Source organism: Oryzias latipes, chromosome 7 (genome assembly GCF_002234675.1).
Source record: "Oryzias latipes chromosome 7, ASM223467v1".
Lineage (NCBI taxonomy): Eukaryota > Metazoa > Chordata > Actinopteri > Beloniformes > Adrianichthyidae > Oryzias > Oryzias latipes.
Window position 1 is genome coordinate 24,805,021 of NC_019865.2, and position 16,815 is coordinate 24,821,835.

At 44.5% G+C, this 16,815-nt stretch overlaps 1 protein-coding gene across 1 annotated transcript in view; it reads right to left on the minus strand.

Annotated features, from left to right (window-relative positions):
• Positions 1 to 212: 212 nt before the first annotated feature.
• tshz2 (teashirt zinc finger homeobox 2) overlaps positions 213 to 16,815 on the minus strand; it is a 53,928-nt gene continuing 37,325 nt past the window's right edge. Inside the window, exon 2 of the mRNA XM_004070997.4 lies at positions 213 to 3,907. Within this exon, the coding sequence (XP_004071045.1) occupies positions 906 to 3,907 (3,002 nt within the window). The 3' untranslated portion in view covers positions 213 to 905. The remainder of the gene's footprint in view (positions 3,908 to 16,815) is intronic.

Sequence of the window (16,815 nt, forward strand, 5' to 3'; positions counted from 1 at the left end):
AAAAATATGGAAAAAAAGAGAAATTAAAAGAAAAACTACAGAAAAAAGATAGAAGAAAAAAAATACTGAAAAAAGATTAGAATGAAAATTGTGGAAAGAAGTCAAACTAAGCAGTTCTATATAAACCAGTTCTGTATGGGTTCTTGGTTTTAGCTTCAAATGGATCAGTAGGAGAAATCCAGGAACAAAACACAAAGCATCCAAGCCAACAATAAATGTTAACTCTTTATTTGAATAGGTAAAAAATGGTGCAGGTATCACAGGTATCATCTGTCTTGTTAACATTGTTGCATGAAACTTACTTTTTTTATCCTCCTAAAATCTATTTACATGTGAAATCTCCTTGTTTTCCAAACCATCTAATGTTTATTTGAGTCATGTACAGAATCTGCATCTAAACTGGTGATTAAACATTTATTAAAGTGCTTTTATTTTTCTTCTTCTTTTTCTTCTGTCATTGCAACACAAAACATCTTTACAAAGCATTAAACTGTACAAGCCTGTGTGTGTGTGTGTGCGTGTGCGTGTGTGTGATGATAGGCTACATCTGCACTTTAGTGCACGTGTTCTGCATCACAGAGGCTGCTGTTCAATTAGCTCATTAATTTGCCTTTGAAATACAATTGAAACTTGACATATTATACAAATAAATAGTAGTCATAGCCAAGGCTATTGCATGCAAACATCAGCACTTTTATTTCTTCAAGCAGTAATACATTTCATTACTGGTGGTGCATTTTGAGCAGGGTGCAAAAGTATTTTCGTGTTTCCGTACACAGCTTTGAACCAGTGTGTCTCTGTTGTTCTCCAGAGTCATCGGGACGCCGTTGGGAAATGGTTGCGATGTCTGATCCATGTGATAAACTCAAAGTAAGAAGACAAAAAGTGGGGGGATGATGTGGCGGCTACTCCTTGTCCATCTCCACATACTGTGAATGGTTGTCCGGGGATTTGCTGTGAGTTTTACTCAGGTGGAGTTTCACCGCGTGGTTGCTGGCAAATGTCCGACAGCAGAGTTTACACTTGAACTTTGAGTCCACGTCCTCCTCGACGGCCAGAGCCTCGGCGGCTCTGATGCCGAGGGGCCTCGACAGCTCCGGCTCCTCCACCTTTGTCTGGTGCTCCACCGGCATTTTGCACATGTCTTTGATCTGGAAGCCGAGGTGGGATTCCAGGTGGGAAATGAACGTGGATGGAGAGCGAAACTGGGAAGCGCAGTCGTTGCAGTAGAAGACGGGGTGACCCGTGTCCATGTTTTTCAGGAATTTTGTCCCGCCTGTTTTTCTCAGCTGGTATTTGACGTTGGCTAACCAATGGCTTATGGTGGTCATAGACAATCCGGTGAATTTGGAAATGTGCATCCGTTCCTGAGGGCCTAGATCCGAGAGCAAGTACTTTCCCTCCGAGGTTTGGAAGAGGCTGGAGGCGAACTGAGCTTGGAGAATGAGCAGATGCCGAGGGTTCCAGTTTGACTGTCGGCCTTTGCGCTTGTGGACCGAGTACACCTCAGCGGACACGTCCTCAAAGCGCCTGACGTCCGATTCCAGTTTGGTGGTTGGAAACCTCGACGGCACAGAGGGTTTTGGCGTGGTGGCCTTGGGAAGAACCTTAACCATGTCTGCGATATCAGACAGGGCGTATTTATGAGGCAATGGGGTAGAGGGCTGCAACAGCAAGGAACTCGATTTGCTCTTTGATTTGGTCAGGTCTATGGGCTGGTCGTCACCAACGAAGAGAAAGCTGTTAGGAGGTCTTTTTCTGACGGGGCTTCCGAGCAGTTTCTCGCTGCTGCGATTAATCTCGGCAAAAATGTTCTGCGTGTGAGACGATAGTTTGTCTGCTCTGGAGTTATTAGGCTTATTTGCTTTGCCCAAATGATTGTTCAAAACCGACTGCAGAGCGCTGAGGGGGTTTACGCCGACTATATCGGACGTGTCACTGAGTGGCTCTGAAGCCGTGCTGCGTCCGTTGCTGGCAGCGGGGCTCGGCGTCTTGCCTCTGTCGGAGAAATCTGGGCTCAGCTTCCCTTTGATGGCCTCACTCACTTCAGTCACACAGTCGGCATCCAGCTTTGAAGAGGTGGAGGCGTCATCCTGACAGTCGCTGTCATCGTTCTCCGCCAGGTCAAACTTTATATTCTGACTCTCTTTACCATCGCTAATGCCAGCCTTTTCCTTTTTGATGTCCAAGTTGGGAGCATCATCATCGGGGTACAGCTTCGCCTTTGGGGCGATTGGCCGCAGCTTGTGGTTGAACGTCTGCTTCAGCTGAACGGGGGGCGATGCAGACAGAGGGGCGCTTTTGATGATGCTGGAGAGCTGGTAGGCGGCGTGAATGCTCGGATAGGCGCTCCAGCTCGGCGTCCCTGTTTGAGCTTTGTTGATGGCGGAGGCTACTGTATTGGCCAAGGATTTCAGGATGTCCCCTCCGCCATTAGAGTCTTGCTCTAGATCTTCTTCGCGTAAATAGGGATACTTAAAATTCCCATCGCCTGCCTTTTTATCCTCGCCATCTTGCTTGTCGTCTTTTGTGTCAGTTTCTTCCGGTTTGTCCGACATTTGTTCCCCTTGGCTTTCCTTTTCGCTGCCCCCAGGCGACAAGGTTTTTGGAGATCCCTTTTCTGCGTCCGCGTCACCTGTAGGTGGATCAGCTAAGCCCTGGATCTTCTCTACAGCCAGGGGGTCGAGGGCCAGTTGTTTGCCCTTTTTGGAGGCAGAGTTTGTGACCTTGATGAAGTGTCCAGTTACCATCATGTGTGTGGTGAGCTGCTGAAGGGTGTCGTGGGAGCTGCCACACTCCATGCACTTCAGAATCTGCGACTTGCACGTCTCGAACTGCCACGTGTAACTGGCTCCGTTTTGATATCCGTGGCGATTGTTGTTGGCGCTGGAAATGGCAGCCCGCTGAGCCTCCGTGAAGCCGGACACGCCGGTTGTGGAGTCCGGGGAGCACGGTCGCGTGCTTTCAAAGGCCCGCTTTTTCGCTGGCGGCAGTAATTTGGGCGTTATGACCGGTATTGGCTCTTTCAAAGGCACTTTTTGGTAATGCTTCGTCTTGATCATGTGCACGCTCAAATCCTGCAACGAGTCGAAGGAATGACCGCAGAACATGCACTTCAAAACTTTCTGCGCGTCCTCCTTTCCCTCCATCTCCTGCAGGTTTCGCTTGCGAGACTTGGAGGACGAGGCGGAGGAGTTGCTCTGCTTGCTGTGGTTGTTGTCTTGGTAGTGTCCTGTTTTGTTCATGTGTACGGTCAGCTCCACCAGTGTGTCGTAGGCGGCGCTGCAGTCCTTGCAGCGGAATCGGCTGGCTCCTGTGAACACTGAGCCGCAGGGTTTGGTTGTTTGCCTGTACAGGTGCACGGAGCTGAACAGATTGGGTTTGGACGCAGGCTTTGGAGAGAGCGTCTGCTGCAGGGTTTTGGAGAGGGCATCCTGGTGCCAGTCAAACTCACTCTTGGCGCTCCCATTGGTGCTGTCACAGTTGGCTTTGCTGGTGGTTTTGCCCATTTTTAAGTCCATTCCGATCCCTGTCCAGTAGGAATCGGACAGAAAGTTTGCATAGGCCGCCCTCATTTTCTCCAGGCTGCTGCTCGTCTCCTCTTTATGCTTCGAGCTGCGGCTTTCCTCGTCCCTTTGGCTCTCGGGCGGCGATGAGGTCTTGAAGTCGGACAGCCGGTCGCTGCTGTCGCTGAGGCGCGATTCCAGCTCGGCCTCCTGATTGGAGAGGACGCTGACGGGCGAGTTCTGGTTGCTGAAGGTGTTGGTGCTCTTGTTGTCCAGCTCCCTGTCCTCGCATAGTTTGGGACTAGTCTTTTCCAAGCATTCCTCCTCAGTTTGAGGCTCATTCTCTCCATCTTCCTCGTTGATGGAGTCCTGCAGAGCGGTGTCTTCATCGGGCACGTACACTGGAAAACAGACACAAAAAAAGGACATTAGAACACAGGAACTACTTTGTATACTGGTTTAATGACCCTCTCTGATCATCTATAGTAGAAACGTTTCCACTGGTCTTTAAATAATAATTATGCCGACTTTAGCCAAACTATAAAACTCTGTCTCATTTTGTAGGACACAGTTTCTGCAGAGCGGCTGTAGTTTATTAAAAATTCATCGGTGAGTTGTGGGCGAGACCATTGGCGAAGAGTAAGCCTGCCCACACTTCCCATCTGTTTACACTCCCTCCTGCTAGCTTACAGCCCTTCACAACCCCAACCACACATTGTGCAACAAAAATGGCGAGCAATATTGGAGCTATCCAGCCGTACAGTTTTGAGCCAGGTCCCTTTTCTCGTCTGCTCCTGATTCACAGCAATTTGAATAGAAAATACTCAGAAATGCCATTTGTAGGGCTTAATTTTCATTATACACGTCCTCCATCATCAGAAACACCTAAACACCATTTTCATTGGAGTGGGTCTCTAATTCGAAGAGTAAAGCTTGAGAATAGCAAATATTTTGGGGACTTTTCCTAACAGGGGGCTGTTGGGGCTAACAGTACAATTTGATTCACGACAGGCCATTGACTTAATGCTGTGTGCAGGAGTTTCTTGGCCTCAAGTTGAGATGTTTACTACAGTCGTTGGTCACTGAGTGACAAAAGGAAATTGATTCCTCTGCTGCCTGTTAAGCGTTATTGCAAATGACCTATTCCACAGTGATTACGGATGCTTGGGAACTCCTATGAAAATGCGAGCCCTTTGATTCAACACAGTCGCATGCGAGAAGTGCAATAAAGGAAATACGGAGATCGCCGCGTCCGCAATCAATCTGGAAAGAACTAGAAAGGAAAAAAAAGACAGCAGAGGATGCTTTTCTGCTATTACAAATCTGCAATAATTTAATGTTTAAGATTAAAATTGAGAGGGTAAAACAAAAAAAGATATAACTAAAACTTGTTTAAAAGTGTAAATACGCATAAAGAAAACCCTGATAGGAACAGCGACTCTTTCAAAATAATAGCGGCACTCTGTCACGTCATAATATTTTCCCTGACAGTCTCATTATTCACCTGTTTGTTCTCTCAACTCGCAGAGCACAAACATTATTGCTTCAATTAACAGATAATTAAACAACAGAATTTCTAATTGACACATTTCCCATCTTCCAATTAGAGGAAACTGATTCAGCATCGCAGGAATTTCATGCAGCTGCAGGCCTTTGTTAACCATTTTAACAGCGTTGCTGTCAGATTATTTTAAATCCATCCATCATTTTCCCACGTCAGGAGTACAGCACAGATGGTTTTATATCTTTGGAAGATGTCCTGCTATAAATGCAGTTTGTCAGAGTTGTCATATATCTTTTAGATATTTTCCACCTCGCAGTCAGGCTGGAAAAAAAGGGGGAAAAAAGTGCATTTTGGGAGAGATGTGGCAGATGTGCTCTGTGTTAAATATGAATAGGACCTAAGAGCCCAGGCCAGGCACTTCTGCATTTCATGTGGTTAATATTTCTCTTCTGAATAGAAGGCACTTCGTGAGGGTGGTGGTGGTGGAGGGGTGGGGGTGGGTGGCTGCAGCCTAGCACTCAGGCGTCCCACACTCGGCAGCCTGTAGAGCGTCTTCATCGGCTTTCGCCTCCTGAAAAGAAGACTTTTTGCGTATCAATATTTCACAAGCGCCTCCAGAGAAAGCCAGCAGATGAACTGCTCGCCAGTTAATGGACGGAGATGGAAAATTTGGACTTTCCAAACAAACATGCCCAATAAAACCTGCGCACACACACGTGCACACACATGCAGACTTTGGTTTGATTGACCATCTGAGATACACGATGGCTCCCAAAATTCCTCTGATGCTGAGGGGAGCAAAGATATGTTTTATTTAGGATCCTTTGAACATCCTGAGCAGAGAGCCGTGATGGTCTGAACGAGTGAACTGAAGGGCTTTGTGAAAAAAAAAACACATACATATACAATCTGTTAAAGTAAAATCACAAAATATGTATTTTTTTAGCAATCAAATCCATCTTTTTTTAGTCAAGAACAGATTGTCAGACAAATAGTGACATCTGTTTCCTGTCAGTGCATTCACACTGGCCAATTTGGTACAGAACCTCATTTGGCAGGTGTGAACGGAGCTTTGATGTGGATAAAAACATGTGTCTGCCAGTAGGAAAATATTCAGCTGCAAGTGACTCCTGGTGCGGTTCGGTAGCAGTGTGAATGCATGTGGACTGTGCAGACTAAAAGAAAAAGAACACAAGCATTTGGATCAAACCTTGATTTTTGAGTCAGAGTGTTGTTTCAGTTTGATATATGATTTGTGTATTAGGAAAAGAAAAAAAACAAAAAAAAGTCATTTTTTAATTTGCTGATAAGTAAGTAACTTTAAAGAAGAACTTTACAGTTGGCTCCAGGGGCGGAGCTATGGGGGAGGCAGCTTTTGAGTCATTATTAGTATCATTATTCAAGATTAAGAAATCATCAAGACAAGCTACTTTGACCAACAATAACCTAAAAAATGTATTTTAATGAAATAAAACGATAATAATGATAAAACTGCTAGAAATACATATTTTTGACCAATTCCTTTGGAACGGCCGTACACTCTGGTGTTTTGCAACCATTCAAAAATCTTCTTCCTCCGTCTCCATAAAAAAATGTTGTAGCCCCGCCCCTGGTTGGCTCATACTAAGCCTGGTGTAATGTAATGAAACAATAAAGTATAAATCCTTCTTAAACGTTAGAAACTTGGTATGCTGTAGGGATGCTGCTAGGTTCAATGGGGAAAACATGCAGTTTGGTTTTCAACTAAGAATTGTGGCGTCCTGAGGTCTTTCTTCTGTGTTGGTACTTCAGAACTCATTTGAGACGAAAAGGTACAGATTCTTGACAGAGAAGACATCGTTTGAAAGAGGGGTCAGAGAAGCAATACATGTAGAAGTTAATAACCCCTCCCTAAACAGAGGAGGCGGCCTCAGACACAATCTAGCCTTGTTTCCACTGAGCAGTACAGTTCGGTTCGGTTTAGAATGATCCGACAATTCAGGTGAGCATTTCTACTCAAAGTTGGACCGTCACGGCTCATGTGGGGTGAAGCTATCAACAATAACAATGTTCATTTTTGTCCCACTTAGCTTTTTGGTACTTCATATATCCAAAGCGTTTACTGTTGTTTGAGAGAAAATTGCGGGCGGCAAAGAGGAATAGAGCCGCTTTCTTGGAGCTTTCTTTTGTCGTAACGACCTACCGCCAATTAACGGGAACTGATCTGACTTAGTTCAGAACATTCCTCTGTCTGGTATCTAGATTGTAATTCCTTGTCTTGATACTTTCTACAGTTAATTTGGAGGTTCAATGTTATGAATTAAAAATAAATAAATATCTGAACTGAATTTAAACCTATGACTCATCCGGGAATGACAGAACATCCGAATACAGAACCAAGGTTGGGTAGGTGATGGAGACCACTAAGCATCCATTGATGTCCTGCACTGGCATGGAGTGATGTTATCGCTAAAAGCAATTGTTAGATTATCAGATGTCAAATTACAGAAGGGATTTTTTGCATTTTACTGTTTTAGAGATTCTTCTGATGGAGTCTAAAACTAACTTTGAAAATACAAGAGTGTTCCCACTGGTCTGTCACTACCGGATACCAGCGCATGTATTTGGAAGATGCTTTGTGTGAAATGCTGAAGTGGTGCAAATCTCGTGAATCTTGCTCCAGGACTTTTCTTTCACGGCACAGTTCAGATATATGCAAGACTTGTGTCATAGAATTCAAATAGTTATAATCGCAATAGCCTACGTGCACGATAGAACTTCCGGTTAACTTCCGTGTTTCGAGTGTGAGGCCGACAACTTCCTGTTGGTCGTGTTATTGTTGTGGGGAGTTTTGTTGAGTTGCTAGTTTTGAGTAAATAGGAGCGGATTTCGGGTAAAAGAAAGGCGTTTGGTGTTTCAACGCGTGACAAAGACATCACAACATTGTTTTGTACCCGTGTGCGAATTTGTCAAAGTACAACAGTACTAATATAAGCTTTCATAGCTTTCCAGTATATGTGTCGGTGAGAGCCGAATGGATGGTGAGCACGACGGGAGGACTTCACCCCAAACAAGACGAGTCGTGTTTCGTATTTGCAGCAATCGGAAAGAAAATGCGTCATGTAAACACGCCGTTCGTAATACTTTGCCCCGGTCAGATTCGTTCGGATCAAAATTTCTTTCCGATCGAGATAGCTGGGTTATACCGATCGTTGTTCCTGTAAACGGTCATTCCGATCGTGTGTCACTACTGCTCTGGGTTACGTCATGCATAGACGGTGTTTCGCTGAGAGAAAGCTTTGGAGCGCATACAGGACCGACCAGCGGCTCTGCGGACGCCCCGTGAAAAGCGCCGCTCCGCTATCGCCCCGCTGGGTCTCCCCTCTCTTTCACCCCTCACGAGGGAGATGCGGGGGGGATGCGTGTCCACTGACTGAGGTCTGGACCCGCCATCCGAGCTCTGCGTTCGGGCTCCGGTGCCAGTGGACCGAGTGAACCTCTCTGAGCAGAGCAGCCGGATTTATTAATGTGTTTGAGGGGAGGGTGCTTTGTTACGTGTGCGTTTTGTTATGTGTGAGAATTCGGACTGCGAGCCGAACCGCCGCTCTGGGTTAGCGGCTGCCGGGCTCGCGAGGACAGAGCAGAGCACACAGTGTGTGTGAGCTTAGAGCAGAAATGCCGCTCAGTCCTTAGAAACTGTTCAAAAAAAATCACGACACATGGAATTATGTTTCTAATTGTGCCCCGACAAATAAAGGCTGATCATTTACGTGCAGCCAGGATGCAGATTGCAGCGTTTCCCGCATGGTTTGTCCTGGATTTTGTCTCCATCAAAAGGCTAATGTTGTTAGCCCGTGTTGTTAGCCTCTCCTAACACTGGGTTGTTCTTCACTTCTGTTCTTCTTCCACAAAAAAAGCACTGACCACACGGATTAAATATAAAATGATAAGCGAACAGGCACTTCATAATATTCATAAAATTAATAAAAGCACGTTTGGAAGATCGCCTCGTATATTACCGAGCTGTTGCATAAATATGTGACAGCACAGGTTTGTTTACAACGGGACTCATTTCCTTTCGGTATTCTCGACACTATATATTTTAGACACGATATTTTGCCCATGTAACCACGCACTGGTCGACAATCCTGTAGATGTCGTTCACGTCGATTTTCGGGAGACCTTGTAGAAAACGGGTGAAATATACCATCTTTCGCAATCAAAATCTGCCGTGTCGCTGCTATAGAAGTCGCAAACCGGAAATGGTCGGCCTCACACTCAAGGCGGCGGAAGTAGAACTCCTTACTTTCGTGCACGGAGCCTATTATTCATTTCTCTTTTATAATTGATTTTTAAACAGTCTGTGAATGAAAAATGATGCCATCCAAAAGTCACTACCAAATCAAAGTCCCTTATAGGTCAAAGTTCAACCTGGTTTAACCTTCAATGTGCGTTCAATGGCCCCACGTTTTGTACATAGAGCTTGAAAATGATCTTAGAAACTTGCATAGAGATGTGTGAATGCGAGAGTTTTGAAGTCTGAAATGCGTCTTTACATGAGTTTAAATAAAGTTTTCATTGGAAGTGGTCACCTGAACGCGCGTTCCCGAGGATGGTGTGAACAAAGCACAAGACAATGGACCAGCAACTTTGCTTAAAAAGGATAAAAAAGTCTAAAAGTGTAAAAGATTCATAGATCTGGTAGAACTCTGACGTAAGCCATCAGAGAATCCACAAAACAAAAAGAAAAAGAGACGAAACGGTCATTTTGAGCTGTTATTATGGGGTGTATCTTTACTTTAAGGGTATAGGTTTTAAACAAAAGTCCTCCTTTAAAGTTCCATGAGTTTTAATTTGAATGTTTGTCCTTATCTCTGTATTTGAGGTTGGAGCCGACAGCGATGAACAGCTGCCCTTCCTGCTGTTCTGTGCCGTTCTATCAGATGCCCCAAGTCGCCGACATCCAGAGGCGCCAATTAACCTTCTGGAAGGGATCGCTCCAAGATACCCGCATGCCTGACTCGGCTTCGCTCTCCATTTATAACAGGGCTTCGCCAGCTCCTGATCTGAACTGTTGGCAGGCCCTGATCTGAACCGTGCGCCCGCCATTCCAAGCTCGTCATCACACCCAAAACTGCATATTTGTGCACTAACAGGAAAAAAAGGAAACCAATTCAGACAAACCCCAACCCTGAGCCGCCATTCAAAACAAGAACCCGGCATGTCTTGCATGTGATTTAGCGTGTCATAAAGCGGCGTAAAGCCTCCAATCGGTGTCACAACAAATTTATCTCTTTAGACATAGATATGCAAAGGTCAAAAAACCTGAGGTGTCCATCATAAATCAGGCAGTTGAAGTGTTTATAACCTTTATCCGTTGGAGCAGACTCTTGGCACAGCGAGGCCTGGATTTACAGAAGCAGCGGCCCGTTCTGGAGCCCAGAAGACCCCCCCCCCCCCGCCACACACACACACACACACTTTTTACATTCAGCAAAGGCATAGAAAACGGCGGATCATGTTCACGGCCGCGCTTGCCAACTGGAATGGTGCTAAAGGCTTACATAACAACATCTTTATGCTTCAATCGCGAGCGTTAACATCCTCGCGGGACCCTCCTGCGCCATTCGATACGTGCCGATTGTCTCAGACAGCTGCGAAGGCCTCCAGCAGGAACTTTCTGGAACGGCAAGAGCATTTATTTGTTGGAAGGTCAACATTTCCTTCGTTAATCCCGATAAGGAATTAGCGGCCCGCCAAGCTTCCGCAAATGGACTGCCTGCAATCCGCGACTCCGGAGTTTGCCGGGACCCGATGGTGACGCTATCTTCAGAGGAGATTGGGTAATTCGTAGGCGCCGTTGACAGGTCTGTGCCACTTCCCTCCACCCAGCAATGCCGCCGCCGCCACTCTCCGGTTGTCTCAAGCTACACTTTTTGCAGCTCACAAATCAATATCTCTTTTTACTTCTCATTGATTGCCTGGCGGTGGGACCAACCTAAGCAGGACTGTTATGACATTTCTAGATTTCCCCCTGTCCTTGGAACAATCAATTACACGCACATGGCAATCAAAACCTCTCCGCAAAATGAACCCGCTCCATGACATTTTCATCTCCTGGATTTATGCCATAAGAAGAAGACGAAAGGAGAGAAAAAAAAGAGGCCCTGCCGGATCGACATACAGACTGACTCTTTTTTTTTTTTTTTTTTTTTTATTCTTTCTTTTTCAAATGCACCTCGGTAATTGTGCTTGTACATACAGACACTCATCTGTTGTTATAAATAGGTGTGAAATGTCAGTCAAAAAGTACCTGGCGTGCAAAACATCATTCTAATCAAAGTTGTGAAGACTTTTTTTTTTTTTTCTCGCAGTGTCGTTTCAAAAAGTCACCCCTGATGTGATTTCATCTGTGAGCTATCATTAGAATGAGCCGGTTTAATATTTGACAGCGATATCTGACTAACGCAGCGAGAAGTGCACGTCACGATCAAACAGACACATTGTCAGACACGCTGATGATCACCTTGATGACGTGTCTGAAGTTAATTCTGAACCCAACCGCTTGAGAAAACGGCGAAGACCTCATTCGGCGCCCCGGAGCCATTTGTAAAGATCTGTAAACACCTCACTTCTCATTGTTCCCTGTCAGGAAACAGCCTCCCAGAGCCCAAGGACACTGCAGAGTAAAGACGAGACGATCACTCCAACGCTGCTCCTCCTGATGAAATTTGTCTGGGGGTTAATTGAAATCGCAGAAAGAAATAGTTTCTGACTTGCCTTTAAACAGGAGTTTGTCATGAGATCCCATGTGACCCATTATACCACTTCAAAAACCCTGCATCAGATTATCAACTGTGGTACAACAATCTGGCAAAAATAACACAGATTAATGTGAGGTGGGTTGAAAGCAACCACAACCCCCCCCCCCCCCCCCCCCCTGAAGTCTGCAACCCCACCCAGTGATTTTTCCAGATCTTTCTGGGGTTTTGAGTACAAAACCAAGAGATGGAAACACTCACAGTTAATCTTTGTATGCATGAAGGCGATGTTACTTAAAGCGCATTACGTACTTCACTAAACACAAGCCATCCATGCAGATAAATGCCTCGCTTTCCTACAGCCGCGCCTTTAATATTTAATAGTATAATCAAATAAAAAACCATCGCGGCTCCAAAGAAGGCACGGACTACTCGAGGACAGATTGTGGAGACAACAAATGGTACAATGTGCTCAGACGGACCGAGAGCCAGATTAATATGAGAGGATCGCAAATATGACACCATATCCTGCCATCTGGCTGTTCATTTGGGCAAAAATGATCACAATAATTATGGCAATTAATCAAAAATGTTTTCACAACCAACATTCTGTGGACTGAAAACACAGAGAGGACTGAAGCAAACAACTACTGCAGCCAGTGCTTGGAGTTCCAGTGGTGCATTTTCATACACCAGCACAACAGTAAAAAACAGAAAAAATAAAGCTTTTGCCTTTTTTTTGTGGCTGTACCGGTCTGCAGAGCATGACTGCATGACATCACCAATGGAGGCTGCTGAGGTTGAAGACTCTTCAGTCTATAAAAGACCAGAACAGCGCGATGGGAGATGGAAAAACAGACATCTTACTTCTGAAGGGTTTCTCATCGACTTTCAAAGAGACAATCCAAGCGTTCCTGTTGACTATCATAGAAAGGCCCGAGACTTTTTTAGGAGAATGTGACAAAAACTCACAACATTTCTCTATTCTCAAAGACCTAAAGCAGTGGTTCCCTATACCCCCAGTAGCTGTCCGTGGGACAGTTGGGACAGTTTTTCTGTTCTCTTTATAATCTGATGCTGAAGGAAGTTTTACTTTGGAAAATTACTGGATTCTCCACCACATCCACTTGACCACATGTCTAAGTCTGTCGGTCAAAAATCCATCCGCAAATTTCCTAAAGTGGCTGCACCGACCGCTAAGTTGAAAGCCTCGAGCTAGCAAAGTTAACAAAAAAAAACAAAAAATTTGGAAACTTTCTTTTCGTAAAAAAAAAAAAAAAAAAATCCAGCCGGGAAACAGCCTTCAATTTCAAAATAAAAGAAAGAATCGCTGAGAGGCTGACGCTGGGTCCGGTTATTGAATGAAGCGCTCAAACAAATCAAGAAGCATAACAAAGTTCGTATTTTGAACTTTTAATAGTGAAAAAGGTCATTAATTCCACTTATTATAACGTGATCAAAAAAGAGAAAAAAAGCAAAGAATCAACAAAAAGTACAAAAGCGATAAAAAGTGGTCAACAAAAAATACGGCAACCCAGCTCACCCCCTCTTGCATCTGACACAGGGACAAACCACAGGTGAGTTAAAACTACTTGACGAGGATTGGGAGAATGTCCTATGGTCAGATGAAACCAAAACAAAAGTTTTTGGTAAGAACTGTGCTTGGAGGAGAAAGAATTCTGAGTTGCATCCAAAGAACACCATGCCTACTGTAAAGCACGGGGGTGGAAACATCATGCTTTGGGGCTGTTTCTCAGCAAAGGGACCAGGACGATTGATCTGTGTAAAGGAAAGAATGAATGGGACCATGTATGATCAGATATTGTGTGAAATCCTCCTTCCATCATCAAGGGCATTGAAGAGGAAAAATGGCTGGGTCTTTCAGCGTGACATTGATCCCAAACACACTGCCGGGTTAACAAAGGAGTGGCTTCATAAGAAGCATTTCAAGGCCCTGGAGGTTCTAGCCAGTCTCCAGATCTTAACCCCGTAGAAAATCTTTGGAGGGCGTTGAAAGTCCGTGTTGCCCATCGACAGCCCCAAAACATCACTGCTCTAGAGGAGATCTGCATGGAGGAATGGGCCAAAATCTCAGGAACAGTTTGTGAAAACCTTGTGAAAACTTGGAGAAAACATTTGACTGCCGTCATTGCCAACAAAGTATTGAGCTTAACTTTTATTATTGACCAAATACTTATTTTCCACCATACAGTAAATATACAAATACGTATTCTGATTTTCTGGATTTTTTTAATCCTATTTTGTCTCTCATAGTTAAGATCTACATATGATGTAAATCACAGGCCTTTCTCATCTTTTTAGGGGGGAAAACTTGCACAATTAGTGGCTGACTAAATACTTTTTTGCCTCACTGTACATGTCGATACTAACTTGGCACATAGTTTTGGTACCCATTCCTAATGGGTGGCTCCTCTAATTTTTGGATTAAGATGACATTTTTTTTTACCCAATAATTAAAAAAACGTTTAATGAACCAATGGGTCAACTGCATATTTTTTTCAGCTAAAGTAAAATCTTTTGAGATACAAAACATTAAAGTTGTCGAGTGTAGGTAAAAGATAAACCTGTGGAATTGTTCTTATAATTGAGTCCCATATAACCTTTCGTGTGTGGTGTAGTTAGAATACACAGAACGTTCTCAAATAAAATCCTCCAAAACAACCAGTTAGCTTCGTTTTAATAAAAATTAAGAATCACGCTTTAAAACTGGAGATATTACATGATACGAGAGCCTCACAAGCAATGATGGTAACAATGATAAATGTTAAAAGTTTCGTTTTAACATTCAATAGAAACTTTTGATCGTTCGTGTGGTTTGTTGACAGACATAGCCGGCTTGTTTTGCTCCTGAAAAGGCTAAAATTCAGGATAATCTCATGGATGTCTGAAAGTATCTGGAGCAACGGCCGGGTGCCCTTAGTTTTTTGTTTTATAAACCGGTAAGAGTAAAAAAAGGAGGTAGTGATGGGGGGGTTGTAGCGGCGCTGCTCTGTCAGTTGGTTTCTGAGGAGCCTGTGACACGGCTCTCCAGGAACAACATGATGAGGTCTGATAGTTCCTTTCTGCAGAGTAGCAGTTTACCCCTCATTCACCCTTATCAGAGAGCCCAACCATCATCTTAACAGCACGCCACTCAAAGCGTTTCGCATATTGGAGCTGACCAGTCGAGCAAACGGGGGCGGCGCTAATAAAAGACCATCTTGCTTCGGTTCAAATTTCCCTGATTGAATGTCAGTCAGGAATGTTTGCGTGGCAGCATGGAGGACGTCGTTTAAAGGGCCACTGCCTCCAACACATAAGGCCTTTGTGCTGCTTTTATGAGACACTGAGTGAAAGGTATGACTGCCTGCGGTCGTCTGCACATGGCCCCCCGTGTGCAGTTTGTTTTTCCTCACAACCAAAGACTCCACTACAGTCTTTATGATCTTCAATACACACATGCATAATCCTTCAGTTCTGTTTTTTTCTCTTTGTCTAAAACTCTGCATCGAAGCGTGCCTGAAAACTTCACCGTACCACGTTTGACAAAGGCGGCCGGCTGCACGTACTTAGCCGTGCTCCAATCCCCTAAGGAGGCGGTGGATGTATGCAGAGGGCCCGCATCATAAACTTTGCATGAACCCTAAACGCTGGCCGCCCGCAAAACAACACGGGTCCTCCATCAAGGTCAGGCCTCCACGACTCCGACAGAGCAGCTGGAGGAGGACGCCATGTCTCCTCCTAAAAACAATCTGCCTTTTGAGCAACTCTTCCCATCCACTCTACATCTGTGTGAACCTTTCATTACACTCTGGAGGACTTCCAGCTCTACTTCCTCGAGCACAAAGGGAGTTTCTATTTTTTTTTTCTTACTCTATTAATAGAAGATTGACACTTTTTCAAGTGACTCTACAGCGTGATTCAGTGGCTCAACGATGATGGCACAGGAAGTTTAGGTAAGGGTGCAAAGCGCCAAACAGCAGGAAAGAGAGAACCGCATCAAAACAGCTTCTTATCTCCGTTCATTTCTTTGGGAAATTAAAGTGTCATCTGCAAAATGATGAGGGGGTCCGTCGTTATCCCTCAAAAGTCCAAACTTCTGGAACTGCGCAGTGCTCATCGTCACAATAGCTGCGTTTCCATTGACGATAATAAAAAACAAAACAAAAACAAAACTTGCATTTATCGGGGGAAAAAATGTTGCGCTTGGACGAGGTGATTTTTTTAGGCAAATCGAAATGGACACACTTTGCAAAACTCCAATGGAAACACATTTTTCGGATTAAATGGGTCACATGACCAACAGGTCTGCACGGGTAGTCAGTTTGCATCCATTTCCTTAACCCTTGTGCTATCTTAGATGACCCCACCCTTGCATTGACGTGTTCTCCCTACCATGACAAAGGTGGAATAAAGGTGGAAAGATTTCATGTAATCCATGGACACCAGTGAAGATCACAAATCATTGAAGAAAAAAGGTTCGGAGCACTGTATAGTGGGTCTATATGACCCAACTCCCAATATTAAAGTGCCTAGGATAGCGGTTAACCAGCGCTGGGTTGCCAGAGACTTGTTCTGGCTACTGTTGGGCGAATGGGGGATACATTCTGGACAGGAGAACTGCTGCAAGAAAGGGAAACAGCCTTCTCCGGCCTTCTAAATATTATGATTTTTTTTCTTATTTTCATCCAGACAATAATAAATACATCCTTTAGTTTGAGTCATGTTTTTCTTTTTCCCCTCTTAAACTAAAGCGGGTCACAGAGGCACAGAAGTAGTGGCGGAAACCGGCTTTTCCAGCAGGAGTGAAGCTCATCGCACCGGGAGAGACTCTGAATGATCTCATGAACCGAGACGTGGAGACGGGATCACCGTTGTTTTGGTAGAGCGCTTTAAAATAAATCAACCGGATTATGCATGCACTGTAAGGAGATATACACAGACAGAAATTTGAATGCATCTGCTGTAAATCAAAGTTCACATCCGTGTTTTTTTCAAATGAATATTGTGTGAGTTGGTTTGTGTTCATTCGCATAAGAAAATTTTGAAAAAATTAACAGAAAGT